This window comes from Mastigoproctus giganteus, chromosome 4 (assembly GCF_048544385.1).
Source record: "Mastigoproctus giganteus isolate SK-2022 chromosome 4, ASM4854438v1, whole genome shotgun sequence".
Classification (NCBI taxonomy): Eukaryota; Metazoa; Arthropoda; class Arachnida; order Uropygi; family Thelyphonidae; genus Mastigoproctus; species Mastigoproctus giganteus.
The window spans coordinates 226,809,751-226,829,793 of record NC_143578.1 but is presented as its reverse complement, the minus strand read 5'-3'; the positions used below and the strand labels follow the sequence as shown (position 1 = coordinate 226,829,793).

Genomic DNA, 20,043 nt, shown 5'->3' with positions numbered 1-20,043 from the left:
TGTAAATTGTTGCTTGCAATTGTGGCATAGTGACATGCAGGATCAATGGGGAACCCACAGTGGGCAAATCCTGGAAGACTTCCTTGTTGGCTCAAGACTTAATGTGTTAAACCAGCCACACCACCTGTCTATGTTTTGCAACCTACAATGGGAGGCCACTATAAACATCACACTTGCCATGTTTGACCTGGCTACCCACTGCTCTGGTTGGAGGGTCGAAAACTTTTTACGACATCTGACCATCGAGTAATCACTTATACAATCTCAAGAACCTTAACACCAGCCCTAATTCCCAAGCAGCTGCAACCTAGATTTGCAATCAGAAAGGCAAACTGGGAGCTGTTCACACAGCAGCTACAGTCTAAACCAACCACCAACTAGGAACAGAAGCAGAACTAGACCCAGACTATCAGGAAAGAAAAGTAACAGAACGCATTTCCAGAGCTGCCCAGACAGCAATCAAAAAGAACTCCACCTACCAGGGCACCGGCACGGTGCCCTGATGGAATCATGAAATTCAGACTCTCCGGACAGTTGTGACAAAGTGAAGAAAGGAGTTCCAATGTGCACATAGGACCTGGCCAGAAAATGCGGTTGAGGTCTTAAGACAGAGATATAAGGAAGTCAGGAACCAATATACAGAAAAAAATATGCAAAAGTAAAAAGAGTGCCTGGGAATGACTAGTGCCAGGAACAGGAAATGAAGACCCATGGGGGACAGTCTACCGAGTGGTCACAAACAGACTTCCCAAAGGAGAAATCCTAACCACAACTAAAACCCCACAAGAAACCCTCTCATACGTGGGAACAATCCACCAATAATAATCTAGACAACATATTCAGAGAGGCAGTTACCCCAAGTCTGAAAAACAGCATAGAACATGCCAACTAAATGACAGCTACGAGACATGCTGTGGAGACACCCTTCACTTTAGAAGATCTACAAAATGCAGCAACATAAATCAGACCTAACAAGTGCCCAGGCAAAGATATGCTTGAGCCAGAGATCATTAAGCGGGTGGTGGATCTAGCTCCTAACCTCTCCTACAGTAGGCGCCTCCGTAGCCAGGTGGGAAGGAGCAGCAATGCGTAGCACACGCTTCTTGATTAGACCGGGGTTCGAGCCCGTCACCACCAAATACGGAGGATGTGGAAAGGTCAGGGAATGACCACTGCATATCCCGGAGCAATATGGCCTTAGTTGCTAATGCTCCTAAAAACCAAATAACAACAACCTCCTACAGTTATATAACAAATGCCTGGAAAAAGGTTACTTTCCAAAGAACTGGAGAACAGCCATGGTGAAATTAATCCTGAAGAACCCGACTAAAGACCCACAGCTGCCAAATTCTTACCGACCGATTGCCCTACTGATGGTATTAAACAAATTACTGGAATGACTGTTATATACCTGGATCTAGCACTACTACTCTGCTGCCAAATTGGAATCAGCTAGCCAGTACGGCTTTAAACCTGGTTTATCAACTATGGATGCCATGAGGAGCCTACTCAATGCTGTGAAACAGTGCCAGGAAAAATATTTCTTGGCTATTGCTGTTGACTTCACTGGGGCATTCGACTCCCTTTGGTGGTCGAGCATCCTGGGCAGACTTAGACAAGCCAAAATTCCACCCAATTTATATAGCGTAATAAAAACATGTCACAGAGAGTCATTCAGGTTGTAACCCCATACCACAGAGTAACCAGAACAGTTCACATAGGATGTCTGCAGGGGTCGGTTCTCAGCTCACTGTTTTGGAACGTGGTATTCATTCTCAGGCATTCGCCGACAACCTGATTCTGATCGTGATGGCTGACTCTCGTGCCCGATTCGAAGACCAAGCAAATGTTGCCCTGGATATACTTTGAAAGTGGATGGAGGAAAATTTTCTGTATATCTCATCAGAAAAGACAACTTCCATCCTTCTGAAAGGAGCCCTCAGTGAAAGGAGGTCCCCTTAGATAAAAATAAATGGAACCACCATCAAATTCTCCACTGAAATGAAATACCTCAGTGTAGTGTTTGATACCAAACCGTCGTTTAAACCTTATCTCACCCGAACAAGGATCAAAATAAGAAAATATTCTGGTCTAGTCGCAAGGGTCACACACCGTCACATTCATTCTGATGATCACTTATGTGGCAGAAATTTGGTATCATAAAACCACCATAGCTGCAAATAAGAGGATACCAGATTCAACCCACCAGACAATCCTCCTCACAGTGAACTGAGCTTGCAACATGGCAAGCACGGAAGCTCTCCAATTAATTGCTGGAACCTTACCCCTGGACCTGGAAATTGTCAGACAGGGTCTACCGTATTACTACTCGAAAGGAATTCAAATGACATTCCATGGATTCACCACCGAGTTGACAAATGGCAGGACAGTAGAAAAATTGAGACTGCAAAAGCACCTTCAGCCGAAATGGCAAAACAGATGGGCAACCTCGACCAAAGGTGAGATCACGCAAAAATTGTGCCATATATAGAAAAAATTTACCCAAAATTACCAACTTTGTTTCAACCGTGACTGGTACCTACCTTCCTCCTAACAGGTCATGGCCCTTTCAATGGGAAACTCACTGCACTAGGAATTATCGATGATCCGCTGTACACTTGTGGGGAGGTCGAGAGGTGGTTCCATGTCGCGCATCAGAGTCCACGATATGAGGACCTGTGTGGAATGCTTATAACCAGATTGACCTTCATCCTGCAAAATCAGGAGCAATACCTCCTAGATTCCTATGAGGAATACAAGGCATTCACAAAATATGCTCAAGACATTTCCTCAAGGAGAAAGGCTGAAAACACAGCACTGAACCACCAAAGAAATGTAGTGGAGCAGTGCCCTCAAAACAACTGAGTGAGAGTGACAACACGGACAAGACACCTAGGACCTGATGAGACAACCTGCCCAGCAGCTGCAGTGTTGATGAAAGGGACTATCACGCATGCAAACGCCACAAGGACGGGACTCACTAGTCTCACGAAAGACTCCATCATTGGACACTACTCTCCTGGTTCTAACACCACCAAGAAGGAACATACCTGCAGCTTTGCTGCGATAGCCACTTGGCGATCTGTAACACGCCCTTGCAAGGTACCTTTCAATCCACACCCCTGTCGAGGAGGGAGCCAGATCTCTGACCCCCCTCACCATTCCCCTTTTCCCTCTGGTGGGGCATGCCCCACTGACCACTGCAGGGGTCACCTCACCTATCGACCCCTTACTTCTACTTCTCTCCCTGCCTTCAGTCCCCCCTTCTGTCAACTTACACTGCGTATGCCCCACACGTCAAAATTAAAACATCAAAATCAAATGCTCGACCTTTTGGCAGTATTCACTTGCAGCGTACAACCTCAGAGTTTTTTTTTTTTTTTATAGGTCCTAGCCACTGAAATCTCAGGAAATTAGGTGGCAGGACCTGCCAGAGTAAAATCTAAAACTCGTATACCTGGTAACCTCAGGGTTAAGTGTGGGCAATGTTGGGCCCAGTGGCTAATAGGCCAGAAGAACAATGGTACATGACATTACACACCACAAGATCCATACACTTTTAAATCTCTGGCCTTTATAGCATACTGTATCACATGACAATGTAAACTATGCAGAGATGGAGGGAAACTCCTGGTGCCGTTTGACCCTAAACACACTTTACACTTATTCCAAGTTGTGTGTGTAAAAGGCCATTTAATGAATTATCAATCATATACCTACATTTTTTGGACCACCCTATACATCAACTTACCTCAGCCAGAAAGAGGAAAAACTGACACATTAGTCCAATACAATTTTACTCAAAACTTTAGTGTACTCATCTCTTTCAATTTACATTTTTTCGTACAAGATTGGTGAGGGGAATGAAGGGATCTTCTTACCAAGAGAGGCTTAAGTTCTGCAAATTGCAGTGGCTGGAGACTAGGCACCTGCGCAGTGATCTGATTGAGGTGTATAAGGCCTTGAATGGGTTCAGCACGCTGAATTCTGATGTGATCCTTCCACTTGTTCAGATTATGAACCTAAGGGGACATAAATTCAAATTAAGAAAAGACAGATGTAGAATAGATGTGCGGAAATTTGCCTTTAGCCAGTGGGTGGTTAATTGCTGGAACAAACTTCCATCTGTCATTGTGGAAGTTGATAGGTTGAATAAATTTAAGGAGGAACTGGACAGGCATTTGGAGGGAATGGTGTGATTTTTTTTTTTTTTTTTTTGGCTGATGCTGCATAAGCTCATACACTTGCTTTCTTGCATCACATGCCACTACTACTACTACATTTCTGTTAACACATACTATTTCATTATACTGCTAAATACTAACAGAAAGAAAGAGTGACAGATACAGAAGTACAGATAAGAATCCTGAAAATGCTGAATTTACAAACTGTTCACTTTTAACACTTGTTGACTTGTTGGATAGAATATAAGTTCTGCATATATATATATATATATTTTTTTTTTTTCATACTTACGTTTGTGTATGCTGTTTCCACAATATGGGAATCTTTAGTTACGTGACTATCAAGGTGAATTAATCCAAGAAAATTTAGACAGAGAGGTGGAGTTAAGCGACACAACAACCTATATATATATATAAAAAAAAAAAAAACAAGTATGAACTAAAAAGAAAGTTGAGTATGTGTAAAATACAGTGCCAAAGAGTAGCAGTTAAAGGCTATAACGAAATGCTAGTTTCTAATCTGTTTGCTTAATCAACCAGCTTAAAATCCTTTAAATTTAATGCTCAGATATAATTTACAGAAGTAAAAATATATATCAGTTTTGGACATTTACATTTCTAGCATACACATTCATTAACAACAAAATGACCCAAGTTATCTCTTTCACTTTGCTTATCAATAAGCTTGTTCCAACAGCAAATACTGTCAACATCTTTACTGTTAACTGTGCAGTGCTTAACAAAACGTTCACTGCTTCTAAAATATTCACCACCAACTTCTTAAAACCGATCTTTAGTGAGGACAGAGACAGCCTAGCAGACTTCAACTCTTGTCTTATTTCTTGCAACGACAACAAAAGAATCTTTTCACAAGGTAATTTTTATATCCAGAATAATCCAATCAACTAAATTTTCTTGCTGCTCACACAGCACATCTATAATTTCTCAATATTAAAATTAAATAAATAAAAAATAGCTTTTCACTATTGTTTCTGGGGTTATTTTTCTTCTCCACAACTATTAACCCTGCACAACTCCCAAATTCACGACTCCTCTATGGAATACTGTTCCAACACCTTTGGAGATACCTCAACATCTCTACAAATTTTAGATAAAAAAAATTATCTACTCTCATTAACTCACTTCATTTTTATTTCCTATCACATAGGATGTTCACTTCTGCTGAATGATTACACAGATTTTTTTGCACAGGCATTGTTCTTATGGAGCAACTAATGATGTTTCCTAATAAAAGTACTTAGAATGAATCATAAGTTGTTCATTTATTCTGATTGTGAAAGTGAGTTTCTTCCCATCATGAAAGCAAGTTTTCAGTCAGATCACAATGTTTAGCAAGTCATGGAAATAAGGCAGGAAGGAGTTCACAAAAGTATGAAGGAGAAAACACCCCTTCAGCTACTTCAGACATGATAGAAATTTGTGATGTTAAGTGCTGTACTATTTATCAGTAATCATTTGCTATTAGATTTAGGGATTTGTAGAGCAAGAAAAAAAGTTCAGTGTGGTAACTCAAGGTTTCCATTTTTCTAACTGAAAGTTAGATAAAGAAAACCTAAATTATTATACTGAAAATCAACAATTATTATAGTTTGCAAATGGAGATGACAACATTTTCTACTGCTGCTTAGTTCAAGGGAACTATTCATGTTTGAATTTTATTAATGCAAAGTCTGAAATTTTTAGACATCACAGTTTTCTACTAACAATATTTTACCATAATGGAGGGAATTTCTTTAGGTGGGTAAAGACAGTTCATTAGCTATTCCATGATGCACTCGTGCTAAAATTTGACCTCTTCTCATCAACAGATGGTGGGTCTAAAAACAAACTACTTATGTAAGCAGTTGGTACCATGAATTAAGTGGATGAAAAATATACAAAGAGAGAGAGAGAGATGCTAGCTGGTGACCTCGAACCCCCTACAAAATTTCTCTTGACCATACGAGTGTGTATGTACATACACAGAATAGTAATCACACAAATTGTATCACCCTCCAAAACTTAATATTTCCTTTAATAATTCCCCCTATAAGTAAAACTATGTCATTTTAAAGACACTTACATCATCCTGTAAGTGTGATATTGCATCATCATATTTATAAAAAACATCCACCTGCTGCTATCTGTCTTCACTCAATTAACTCCAAGGAAGAAAAGTGAAATTGTTGGCTTTTCTAGTTAAAATATAGTTGTTGAAGTTGGCTGTAACCAGTCAAGGTCAGGACTGGAGATGTTAGAAGAAAATCTGGAACTGGACTGAAGCGGAAAAATACTCAGCATAGGACACAGTTTTGAAGAGTCTAGGCCTGTATGACTACCATGCAAGTGATAGAACTGTTTGATGAAGATGTGTGATGAATGGTATGAAAACATCAACCTTCTACAAAGCCCTTATAGACAAAGTCCACGAGGAAAATATGGCTAATCTCTTCTAAAGAACATGCTAACTGGACAACTCTTAGTAATGGAAATCTGTAATATCCTTTGATGGATCCAATTTTACCTTCACGGATTAGATGGTATATGCTACACTTCGTGTAGATCTAACAAAGCATATCACCATGACTGTAATCAATCAACAGTAAAGTTTTGAGATGCACAATGAGCAAAGGAGTGGGCAGAATACATCTTGGAAATAGTACTCTTAATGGAGACTACTACACAAAACTTTTAAAGGAGACTTTTCTGCTCACCACCAGAGACCTCTTTCAAGGAACAACATTGTTTTCCATCATGACTCTGCAACTTGCCACACTGCAAGTAAGGTTAGTACAATGTTACATAATCATTTAATACCATTTCTAGTATACTAATTTGCTTCAAACACCAACTATTTTATCAATTTTTTTTAACCTTTAGGTGAAGAAGTCTGTGCAAGAATGGAATATCCAATCCTTTTATCATGGCCAGGAAATACGAGGGGTATTAAAAAGTTCATACCCTTACCTAGAAATAATAGCCCTAGAAAGGTGAAACTTCACAAGAACTTTAATCCTTTTCTATGTACTCTCCATGTATAATAACACATTTCTCCCATCTATGGATCAGTTGTTTAATGCCTTGATCATAGAAGCCACAATTTTTGCCTGAAACCACGATTCTACTTTCTGAGACAAATCGAAGTGCAATGGTTTCTTTATTTCTCAAAACAAGAAACAGACTGACGGTGTTAGGGTCAGGAGAATAGGGTGGTGTTGCAGTAGCACAAATCCAACAGTTGGCAGGAACACTGCATTTGTCATTGCTTCTGCAAAAGCGTCAGCAATCTTGGAACCCATTTTACGGAGACCTTAGACATGTGCAGATGGGCATGTAAAATGCTGTGGGTAAACCCATAACTAATTCCCATTGCATTTGCGATGAAATGAATTGTCACACGTCTGTCACTCAGCACCAGCTGCTCAACCTTTGCAACCATCTCACTGTCTGTGGATGTTGATAGCCTTCCTTCTCTTTGCTTGTCAAAAGCACTTGTATGACTGTACTGGAACTCCTGTTTCCACTTTTTTAGTGTCACAGGATGGATAATTCTGCCCATACACAGCTTATATTTCTTCATCAATTTCCTGAGCTTTCTTGCCTTGCAAACACAGGAACTTGATCACTCGGGTTTTGTCAATGATATATAGGAATTTTGCTAGCAGAAAAAAGGTGGTGATTGTCCCTCTGTATAAGGCAATGGTCAGGCCATGCCTTGAGTACTGCGTACAGGTCTGGAGGCCTCATTTTAGGAAGGATGTAGATTTGCTTGAGCGTGTACAGAGAAGAGCAACACGATTAGGCGCATTATAGCCATAGTAGCTTATGCGCCATTAAACGCCCATAACAACAACAACAGCAACACGATTGGTGAGGGGAATGAAGGGATCCTCTTACCAAGAGAGGCTTAAGTTCTGCAAATTGCAGTGGCTGGAGACTAGGCACCTGCGCGGTGATCTGATTGAGGTCTATAAGGCCTTGAATGGGTTGAGCACGCTGAATTCTGACGGGATCCTTCCACTTGTTCAGATTATGAACCTACGGGGACATAAGTTCAAATTAAGAAAGGACAGATGTAGAATAGATGTGCGGAAATTTGCCTTTAGCCAGCGGGTGGTTAATTGCTGGAACAAACTTCCATCTGTCGTTGTGGAAGTTGATAGGTTAAATAAATTTAAGGAGGAACTGGACAGGCATTTGGAGGGAATGGTGTGATTTTTTTTTTTTTTTTTTTTGGCTGATGCTGCATAAGCTCCTACACTTGCTTTCTTGCATCACGTGCCACTACTACTACTGCTGCTCAATACTCCACTTTGTCAACCACAGTGTCCTTCCTCCGATTCTGGGCTCCACCTCTGGTGTACAATCACCTATGGGAATGAAATTTTACATGTTAGTTACTGAATATGTACGCAACTTATATTAAAAATGGCATCTTCCTACTGATGTTTTATCTAGGTCAGGGTATGAACTTTTTGATACCCCCTTGTAGTTTTGATGTGAACAGGATTTAAAACTGTTTGAATGCTATGGGACAGAAGATTTCTGCTAAAAAGACATCAAGCAAGATAACATTGCAAGAAACCATTATTCATGTCTGGTATTGTGGACTAAGCAGAAAATATATCAAGAATCTGATACGCTCCATGTCAGACAAGTGCAAAGTAGTAATTAAAGCTCTTGGTCAGCCAACAAAACACTATTATCTGCTACAGAAGACCTAATGGTACTGTTTTCTGTTATATCTTTTTTTTCCCATATTATTACATAATGTTAGTTTCTGGTCACAATGAAAAGGCATTCATATGGCCTGCAATGTATTTCTGCAATTATTTGTAAATATGTCTAGATGGTATTTTCTTATCAATGAAATGCATAGTCATTTTACATCAGTGTAGAACAAACTTGAGGCTACAGGGACAACAATTCCAATTGTTTATGTAGCCACCACTGTATATACATATAATACAGTACCACAAATAAAATTCTAGAGCTCTGAATACAACGATGGTTTCTTAGTTTCTTACTGTTTTCCTGCATATAAAAAAATATTTGCTTCAGTTAATAATTGCATGAAAATTCAGTCATCACTTACATTCCACTAAAGATGAGACTGTATTCGTTGGTTTGATGATGGGGTGCCAAATAATAATAATTTAACACTCTTATCCTAAACACAGTGAAGTAGGCACAGACACAAAGATAAGCTATAGTCATGATTGATATCACCTATAAAGAGAAAAATTTACATCAACAAACAGTAGAAATCAATTGGCTTCAAAAAAATAAAATATGTCAATGGCAAAACTGTACTTTATACTTAGATATCTTTTTTAAATTGGTTGATCTGCTCATAGAACAAACTTCTGATTATTCATGTGGGATTATTCATATGCAATTTAATTTTTTTTTCATTTAGTTTACATTATTCAATTGATTTACTGAAGTTTAGTTTTATGTAATTGTATGAATCCTTGTGAATAAACATATGTACTCTCTCTCTCTCTCTCTCTCTCTCTCACCCCCACATCCTGTTAAATGCTTCCAAAAATCTGTGTTTGTGCTATTCTGTTACATGGAAGAAACCATGTTATGGTTTATTCAACATAACAGGCAAGTTCATGCCAGAATACATTGAAACAGCATTCCAGAATACTTTTTATAAATTAATAATAATAATAATAATAATTAGAGGTACTAAAAAGGGTTAAGAGCTGAAAGCCTCAGACTACGGGATTTGAATAAACCATGTTATGGTTTATTCAACATAACAGGCAAGTTCATGCCAGAATACATTGAAACAGCATTCCAGAATACTTTTTATAAATTAATAATAATAATAATAATTAGAGGTACTAAAAAGGGTTAAGAGCTGAAAGTCTCAGACTACGGGATTTACTAGACAAAAAAGTTAATGCAAAGCATCATTTTAGTTCATAGTAAATCACTGAAGCAGGTGAAACGACATTGTTTTTGTTACATCTCATATTGTGAACACCTTCACAATGAGTTGTCAGTTATTGCAGTACCTTGAATAAGCAATGCTTCCCCAGTAGAGAAGACTAACTTTACTTATGTTTGGCAGATACCACCACCCAGATGGTACAGTTTCAAAGCTTGTTAGCCTCTCATTGGTGGGTGGGGTAGTTACCCCAGTGATACAATGACTGACAATCCAGTTATGAAGTTTAACTTCACAATATGAGAGATGCCAGACAGTGTGCAATAGTAAAGTACTAAAAAGAGTTTATGGCAGAAAGACTCAGAGAAAGTTACTGGGGAAGTGTTGGTTATTTGAGGTAGTGTAAGTGTAAGTGTTTTCAGTGTCAAACGGCACCAGGGGTTTCCCCCATCTCCGCGTTGCTTTTATTGTGGGTGTACCAGTTCACTGGGAAGGCCAGAGATTTAAAAGTGTATGGATTATGGAAGTATGGTGTTTTGTACCGTTGTTCCTCTGGCCATTTAGCCGCTGGACCTCTTCTGAGGCCTAACGTTGCCCCACTTACGCCCCGTGGAGGCAGACCAGGTACCCGATAGTCTTTAGTTCACTCTGGCAGGTCCTGCCACCTAATTTCCTGAGATTTCAGTGGCTAGGACCTTTAAAAAAAAAAAAAAAAAAAAAATTTTTTTTTTTTACACATATATGTATAGATATATGTGTGATATCTCTCGATTGCGTAGGGTGATGTCGCTTGAATAAGGATAGACCGAAATATGGGCGTCAGTTAATTTGGATTCATTGAATTTATGTGTTTGGGGGAATTCGCTTGTGTAAAGATAGAGAAGGGGGAGAAAATGAAGACTGGGGGGTTAAAGGAGGAAGGATAAGGCCAATAGAGTAGGAGGCCTCAATTTGGTGTCAGCAGGGCATGCCCATGCCCTGCCAAAAGGAAGAATGGGGGTGGCGTGGAGGGGAGGAAACAGTATGACCGTCTCCTCCCCCCTGCCGGGGTGGGATAGAAAGGGCCGGACAAGGGAGCCGGCACAGGTCGCCAATATGGCGTGTGTGCAGCCTGGCTGCAGAGTGGTGGCTAAGCCAGCAGGTTCAGGACAGCATCACAACACTGGCCCCAGGAGGTACATACAGGGACAAGGTCTCTACCGACTTGTTCAGAGATCGGTTGAATGCCGGCGTTGGTCATGGGATCAAGGTCTCATCCAGTTTGGTCGTGGTCATGGTCCTTCTATTTCCATTTTGGGTGGTCATTCTTAGTATGTGGTCACTTTTGGGTGGTCATTCTTGGTATGTGGTCACTTTTGGGTGGTCATTCTTGGTATGTGGTCACTTTCACTGTTTGTTCTGTTATCTGGGCGTCGATGCAGTGTTGTCACTCCTGCATATGGTGATTGTCACATTCTAGGGTAGTTCGTTGGGTAAATTACATGCGCTGTCGGTCCAGTTGACAGGGTGTCCGTGTTTGATTGTGATGTTCGTGGGAGCAAAGTCCCGTCCGATATCGTGGTACTTTGAGCTTTCTGGTACAGTTGACAAAGTAATGGCACTCATGAGAGCAGAGTCCCGTCCGATGAGTTGTAGTTGTAGTCAGGTCCTGCATCAAGCCTGGGTCATTGCCCTTAGCCGGGTAAACAGCTCATGTGCAAAGCACGAGAGGGCCTTGTAGTGCTCCTCCTCATGTAATATAAGGTGCTCCCGTTCCTTCGGATTAAAGCGTATCTTTGTGATGAAATGACATCTGATGTCCTCAAAGAGGGGACAATCGTGCATTAGGTGTGACCATGTTTGGTTTTCTCCGCAGTGGCATAATGGGGAATCCCTGATGCCGAAAGTTGACAGCTTGGCATTAAAAGAGCCATGCCCTGTTAGAAGAAAGGTGGTGTAAAGCCCCGGTGAGAACCAGTTTGGCTGTTCGGGATACACTTGGGTAATGTCCGGGATGAACTTCCGGGTTATCTCACCTTTAGTTGAGTCCGCCCATCGGGACTGCCAGGTTTGTTGAAGATATTTGGTTAGTCGTTTCTTTTCTGCGTTGCTGTTGTTGGTCGGGTCTGTGGTGAAGCCAATGCAAGTTACACTGTTCCCTCTTGATAGTTGATATAGCATGCCACAGCGGACAATCTCCAGGTCCAAGGGTAGGAGCCCTACAAGGGCCTGCAGTGCGTGTGAGCTGACCGTGCAGCATGCTCTGGAGACAGTGAGTAAGATGCTGCGCTGTATCGTTTCTAGCTTTCTTTTATTGACTGCGGTGGTTGCTTTTTTAAACCAGATCCCTGCTGCATAGCTGATGGCTGGAATGAAGAAAGCCTTGTAAAAGAGGATCAGGGTTCTTTTCCTTAAGCTCCAATCCTTTCGCGAGACTCTTGCTATGAGGGCTGAGTAGTTTTTGATCTTTTTTTGTAGATATACGAGGTGTGGGGTGAATGAAAGATTTTTGTCAAGGATGATTCCTAGGTATTTTAATTCGGTGGTCAGTTTTATGGTTTTTCCTTCTATTTTTATTTGAGGTGGCCTCCTGATATCAAGGGAGCCTTTTAAAAGTATTGAGGATGTCTTATAAGGTGATATTCTTAAGTGATGATTTTTTGACCATTCTTGGAGGGTATCTATGGCCCTGTTTGCAATAGCCTCAAGTTGTGCACGATTGTCTGCCTCCAGCATCAGGACCAGGTCATCTGCGAAGGCTTGAGCATCTGCTCCATTTAGATCCTGGTTGAGGAAGCCGTCCAACACCAAGTTCCAGAAGAGAGGCCCCAGGACTGATCCCTGTGGGCATCCCCGGAACACCGGCCGGGTGAGTTGGCTATAGGGTGTAGATACTGAGATCCTTCTGTCCGAAAGATAGGTTTTGATGCATTGGTATAAGTTGCTGGGAATGTTTTCCTCCCGGAGTCTGCCGAGGACACTTGGCCACCAAAGTGAGTCAAATGCCCCGGCAAAGTCAATGGAGATAATAAGGAAGTATTTACTATTGCTGTGTGTAGCTGCATTTATTATACGTTCCAGGGCATCCACAGTGGAACATCCTCGTCGAAAGCCAAATTGCTTGGGAGAGGGGAGGCCTGCTTCTTGGTAGTGAGCTTGTATCCTGCTGTGTAGTAGGTGTTCATACAATTTACTTAGTACTGGCAGTAGGGCTATGGGTCTGTATGACTCCGGGAGTTCCTGTGGTTTCTTCGGGTTCTTCAGTATTAGTCTAATTCGTGCTGCTCTCCAATCATGGGGAAAATATCCTGCAGATAGGCAGTGGTTATATAAGTTTAATATAGTTGTTGGGATATATTCCACGGTCTTTTTTACAATTTCTGGCTCCAGGTAGTCTTCGCCGGGTGTTCGCTTATTTCTTATTTTTGCTGTTGCCAGATGGAGGTCTTCAAGTGTGAACGGGTCCTCCCGATGTGCTGGGCAGTAGTTAGTATTTTCCTCACAGAGCAGAAGTTGCTCAGGAGTGTGGTCTGAGGGCAGTTTCTGGAAGATGGTATTCAGAATATTGTCTATAGATTGGTGCCAGGATGTGGTATAGTGGCCATCGGGTGTCTTTGTTGAAGATATTACTTCTCCTTTTGGTAATTTATTAGTTGCCACTTTGTATACAACCCCCCAGGGGTCCTTATTCCCTGTTGTTGACACTAGTGTCTCCCATGAACATTTTTTCCGGGTTCTTATTAGGGCTGTGTATTTGTTTATGACCTCACGGTATTGTTGTCTGAGGACTTCTACCTCTGCCGCCGGCCAGGATCTTCTCGCTCGCTGGAAGCTTTTACGGCGTGTATTTACTTCATTCCGCAGTCTCTGAAGCTCAGGGCACCACCATGGGACTGAACCTGCAGATGGTTTCTTTCTTTTTATAGCTATGTTTGAAGCCTCTGTGATTAGACTTACTATAGCACGCTGGTGCTGGTCTGGGGTGAGGTTTGTGCTGTCGAATGCTTCAACAGAGTATGTCAGTGCCTCCCGAAATTGTTCCCAGTTTGCCTTGGCTATAGCAAATCTGTTGAGGATTGTTCTGGGTGTGGGTGGTCTATTGAGGGCACGGTGCATCTGGAAAGTTATTACTCTATGGTCAGAGGTTGTCCAGTCCTCTCTGACCTTCCATGAGGATATGTATCCTGCTGTGGAGAGAGTGGCTAGGCTTATGTCTATTGTTGCCTCCCAAAGAGTACTTGAGAAGGTCGGTAGATTATTTGGCTGATTCAATACTGTGAAGCTGCTGTTGGTCAGGAATTCTTCCAGGCGCTGTCCATTGGCAGTTCCTCGTCGATCAGGAGTTGTACTGTGCCAGGCTGGTGACCTGCAGTTTGCATCTGCACAGACGATTATTTTAGTATTAGGGAGCTCGTGGAGGACATTTTGCAGGTATTGGGTTGCAGGGAGAATATCTTCGCCGGGTCGGCAGTATAGCGATATGGCATAAAATTCTCCCAATGGAGAGATGATCTGGGCACAGGCAGCCCATTCGTTGCAAAAGTGGGTTATTTTAGTAACCGTGAGGTCAGGGTTGCAGACGACCAGGGCAGCCCAGGGGGTATTGCCGTTATGTTGTACAATTTTGTACGTGAGTGGGTATCCTCTCACCTCTTTCTTGTGTGTGTAGGGTTCCTGGAGGAAGAGGATGTCAAAGTTGTCCTCATCTACCTTTTTCTTTAGTTGCGCAGTGACTGCAATTGCCCGTTGTGCATTATGCTGTGCAAATTTCACTGTGTTAGAATCTTTATATTTACAAAGAGTTCCCATAATCTGTTCTTTGTCGTTGAGTGCTTTTGGCTTTTAAGTACACGGGACAGTTAGTGTCTCTGACAGAGTGGTCTGCTGGTAACTTTAGGGCTTTGCAGTTTGCGCACACTGGTGGAGCGGTTTTGTTTGGGCAGGAATTGTAATTGTGGCCTACTTCTGCGCAGTGCCCACAGGTTGGAGAAGTTTGCGGTTGAGTACACGTGTGTGTGGTGTGGCCAAATCGGCAGCATCTAAAACACTTTGGAACAGCCACGTGCTCTCTGAAGCGATGACTGCCCCAATCGATGTAGATTCTTGCCTGCTGCCTTAGTACTTTCCACGCTCTGGGAGCTAATTCTACCACCCAGTTAGTTGAGTTATTTCTGGGTTTTGTCTGATATCTGGGTGTTATCAGATTCGATGGGTCCGTATCCGGGAATGCTTGCTGCAGGTTTTTGCGATATATCTCACCTTGCAATTGTGTTGGGGATAGGTCATTTCCTGTATTAAAGATTACAATGCTTGGTCCTTTTTTCTTGGGAGTTTCTGCTTGTAGGCCCAGGGACGGCACTTTCGGATTTGCTATAATTTTGTTCACCTCCTCCTGTGTTTCTGTCTCGATGATGACGCCGACGTTGCGGGTCTTCCTTATCGATTTTATTCTGGTGTGTTTGAATTCATCGCTAAGGTTAGTAATTACAGTCTTCTTTACTTCTTCACTTGTGTGAAGAGTCTCGGTGTTTGTTGGCTTCAGTATGACCAGGTTGGGTCTTGGTAGTAGTGGTACTTTCTTTTTGCTGGGAACAGCAAGGGTTGGTGGTCGCTCCGTTGTCATTGTGGTCCTCAGCGCATGGGCATATGTGGGCGCGCGCTGTTGCATTTGGTTTGCCCCACATTCCATGTATGCCTGGAGCTTAGCATTGGCTCTCTCACTCTCGAGGTAAGTTTCCGTCAAGAGAGTGTCCAGCTTGTTCCACAGGTTCACGATTTGTGCCCTTAGCCCTGTGGTTACCCTGTTAGATTGCTCCTTAAATAATGTTTCCAAGGCAGCCTTGAGGAACAGAGACTTCTCATGAACTGTACCCCCTGGCAAGGAGGGATCCAGGGGAGCCTCCTGTGGCTTCTCCTCGCTGGTGTCCTTTTGGTTTTCTGTTATGTCTTTTGATTCAGTTTGGGAGCGCATCTCCCGCTCCAGATTAGGTGTTGGCTTTCTATACTTGCGTTTTCCTGTTAGCGGAGCCCCCGAATGGGGTTCTGACGTCTCCTGTTGTTGGTCTATGACGACGGGGTCGTCATTTTGGCTCTGATGTGCGGCATCTGTGGGTTTTTTCAATTTCCCATCCATCTTTGCGAATTTCGGATTATCGAACTTTTACGGATAATCGGAGTTCATGAGGTCCCGCGTGAAAGAGCTCGTGGAGGTGAGCAAGAGGCCACCTTCCTCCCGTCTCTGTTTGAATTTAGAGCTGAATAGTCCTTCAGCGAAGATTTTGGGCTATCCCCCTCTGTCACTTGGGGTGGGGGGGAAACAGTCAGATGTGGAAATGCCCCTAGAAGAACGGGGTTAATTTCCTGTTGGGTAGTTTATATCGGCGAGGACGTTGGTAGTGTTATTTTGTTGAAGAGATCGTCGGAACAGAAGTAGCTTCTCTCCATGGTCAGTTTATGGTAGAGGAAGGGGGGGAAACAAAAATCATCGTTTCCAGTTGGAATTTCACTAAGTTGATAGGAGTTAGTTGAACTGTAGTGGTAGTGAGCTTCTTCCGTTATGACTAGAAGAGAAAGTATGCAGCAGTGGGTGGGAGTGGGGGAGAAATAGTCACTAACCCTGTTGCCAGTTGACCTTGCCAGGAGCTTAAGTGACGTGTTGCCTTAAGCAGAATATCACTGTGTTCGGCTGCGTTGAATGAACATTAAGCCCGATGTTGGTTTCGACTCTTAATTAACTGGAATATGAATGCTAAAAATTAAAATATGTTGGAGCTCTCTTTCAGCCCGATAAAAACACTGTTGGGGCACCCTCCCCAGTCAAGTGCACACTACCAACGTGGCCTCCGCTTTATAATCGGTGCCTCTCTATGGCCCTGCTGCCAGCCACATGGTGACCATTGTAGTCTGGCAAACAAAGGACACAGATAAAAACGCTGGTAATTTGCTAAATTCCCAAAAGTTTGCAAAATTGTCTCACCTAGGGAATCCTCAGATGAATGTCTTTCGACGGGATCACTTTTCTTGGCGAACTAAACACTTAAAACTCATATTTTAACACTAAAATCAGGAGCTCGTAAAAACGTGTCTACTCATAACGGCAGCCTATCGGTATTGTATTTGAGGTAGTGCAATAACAGGCAACTTGTTGTGAAGGTGTTCACACAATATGAGATGCCATTTCAACCTTGCATTATAGCCAAAGTAGCTTATGCGCCATCAAACCCCCCCCCCCATTTCACCTACTTTGGTAATTTACTATGAACTAAAATGATGCTTTGCACTAAACTGTCATCTAGTAAATTTCCCTTAGCCTGAGGCTTTCAACTCTAAACCATTTTTAGTACTTTACTATCGCACACCATCTGGCATATCTCATATTGCAAAGTTAAACTTCATATCTCGGTCGTGATTCATTGTATCACTGCAGTAACTACCCGCCCACCAATGAGAGGCCAACAAACTTTGAAACTGTGCCATCTGGGTGGTAGTATCTGCCAAGCATAAGAAACATTAGCTTCTCTACTGGGGAAGCATTGCTTATTTGAGGTAGTGCAATAAGCGACAACTAGTGAAGGCATTCACGATATGAGATGTAACAAAAACAATGCCATTTCACCTACTTCAATAATTTACTACAAACTAAAATGGTGCTTTGCACGAACTTGTTCACCTAATAATAATTAGAAGTTAAATGAAAATGAAAGACTGTTAAACCACATCAGTCTACACATAATATAGGTTGGCTATGTTTCAAGTTCTACTGATCTTCCATTTTCAGGTCTCTTGGGGAGGAGACAGCAGAGAGAAAGAAACAATTACAAAACAACTTGTGGTAACAGAAAGAAAGCAAAGTCATTATGTAAGCATAAAATTGATGTGATTTAATTAACAGCAAAAAGTTCAAAGAAGCTTAATACTTGGGAGTAATTGGTTTTTTTTTTTTTTTTGTTAGTTGTTGGCGCATCAGCTTCTGTGGCCATAATGCACCTCCCAAAGTTTTTGCATTTTATTCTGATCCAAGTCCGAGGTGGGATTCGAACCTACAACCTCACGAGAATTAAATACATCCCTAACACCCAGGAACACCATCTCCTGGATACACCAGAAGAATTTGTGGCCTTTAGTTGTTTTGCCCAAGACATTTTCTCCAGAAGAAAACTACAAGTAGCCATCCACCATGGCCAACAGGAGTAATGAATCCAAATATGGACACTAAGGAATACGAGAAACTAAGGACGGGGATATCAACCAATGATTGATGACCAGTGGAATATGCCACCCAAAGTTGAGAACGGATGCCACCTGTTTAAGATAACAGAACCCACCTGATAGGGAAGTAATAAAAAAAAAAAAAAAAAAAGCTATCACACAATCAAAGAAGGATGCTGAACCAAAGAAAGAGGAACACAAGGATGGGGCTTGTCCCATGAGTGACAATGAAGAGAAACAGACGTATTGGAAACCTGAAGAGGGCACTCTAGCCCCCTTCACCTATAATTCCTAACTCCCAGGGAGGAGGGGACGGCCACACCATCCCCCCTTCTCCCCTTCTCATCATCCCCTGTTTCCTCTCTGGTGGGGCATGGGCATGCCCCACTGAAACTGGGGCCGCCTTCTCTATTGGCTCCATACTTCTGCCTTTTCCCCCCAGTCTTCTGCCTCCCCCTCTATCTTCACGCTAGCGAAAGTACCACACATCAAAACCACCATACGCCCAGCATTCGGCCTAAAAAAATTAAAGCGATAACATCCACACGTCAATGCAAATAATAAAAATCACTTTATTTTATTTTCTTGATGACCATTGGAATATGCCACCCAAAGTTTTTTTTTTTTTTTTGTCCTAGCCGCCGAAATCTCATGAAACTAAGCGGCAGGACCTGCCAGAGTAAGCTAAGTCTACTGAGTTCCTGGCCTGCCTCCACGGGGCGTAAGTGGGGCAACGTTGGATCCCAACAGGGGTCCAGCATCTAAATGGCCAGAAGAACAACAGTACACAACATTACACGATCCAAGATCCATACACTTTTAAATCTCTGGCATTTACAGTGTACTGTAATACACCACAACGTAAACTACGTGGAGATGGGGGAAACCCCTGGTGCCGCTTGACCCTAAAAACAAACAAACAAAAAAAAAACCTCAGCAGGATTCGAACCCGCAACCTCAACCCCACCCACCAATTGGGCCATTTCCCAACCAGCTGGAAAACAGCACATCTCAAGCTCATCCTGAAAAACCCAACTAAACCACCTGAACAACCAAACTCTTACCATCCCATAGTGCTGCTATCAACACTAAGTAAATGTAGTATTCTCCTGGAGAGAATACTACATTGAAGAATACTCAGCCACTACAAAGAAGCTAACCTGGAGTCACCCAGACAATATGGGTTCAAACCCGGACTCTCCACCATTGAGGCAATTTGGAACCTCCTAGAAAGTGCAGCACAATGTAACGAAAAGTACTTCCTAGTAATTGCGGTCGACTTCGCCGGGGTGTTCAACACCCTCTGGTGGCCGAGCGTCCTGGGCAGACTCCGCAAGGCAAAAATCCCCATGAATTTATATAAATATGATTACAATTCTATCGGAGAGGTAGGATCTAATTGCATTAGGTCCTACCTCTCTGATAGAAAATCAGGGTAATGGCACCATTCCGGAGCCTGACAAGATCAGTCCGCAGGGATCTGTCCTGGGGCCGCTCTTGTGGAACATTGTTTTTGATGAATTCCTGGCACTTGACTTGGGTGATGTCAACACACAAGCTTTCGTGGATGATCTTGTCCTAACGGTGGCAGCAAGCTCTAGATCACGGTTAGAAGCCCGTGCGAACCATGCACTGCAAGTACTCCAGGCCTGGGCAAACCTGCATACACTGGAGATTTCCCCGACCAAAACAAACTCAATTCTACTGAGAAGAACACTCAACATCAGATGGCCGCCCCAGATAAAAGTAAGGGGAAGCACAATCAAACTA

At 42.4% G+C, this 20,043-nt stretch overlaps 1 protein-coding gene across 1 annotated transcript in view; it reads right to left on the bottom strand.

The window, feature by feature from the left end:
- Positions 1 to 20,043, bottom strand: part of LOC150087453 (G protein-coupled receptor-associated protein LMBRD2) — a 154,935-nt gene that overhangs the window by 19,848 nt on the left and 115,044 nt on the right. The window contains exons 11-12 of the mRNA XM_090372491.1: positions 9,280 to 9,413; positions 4,477 to 4,585 (exon numbers count right to left, since the gene is read on the bottom strand). Coding sequence (XP_090228617.1) covers positions 4,477 to 4,585; positions 9,280 to 9,413 — 243 coding nt within the window. The remainder of the gene's footprint in view (positions 1 to 4,476; positions 4,586 to 9,279; positions 9,414 to 20,043) is intronic.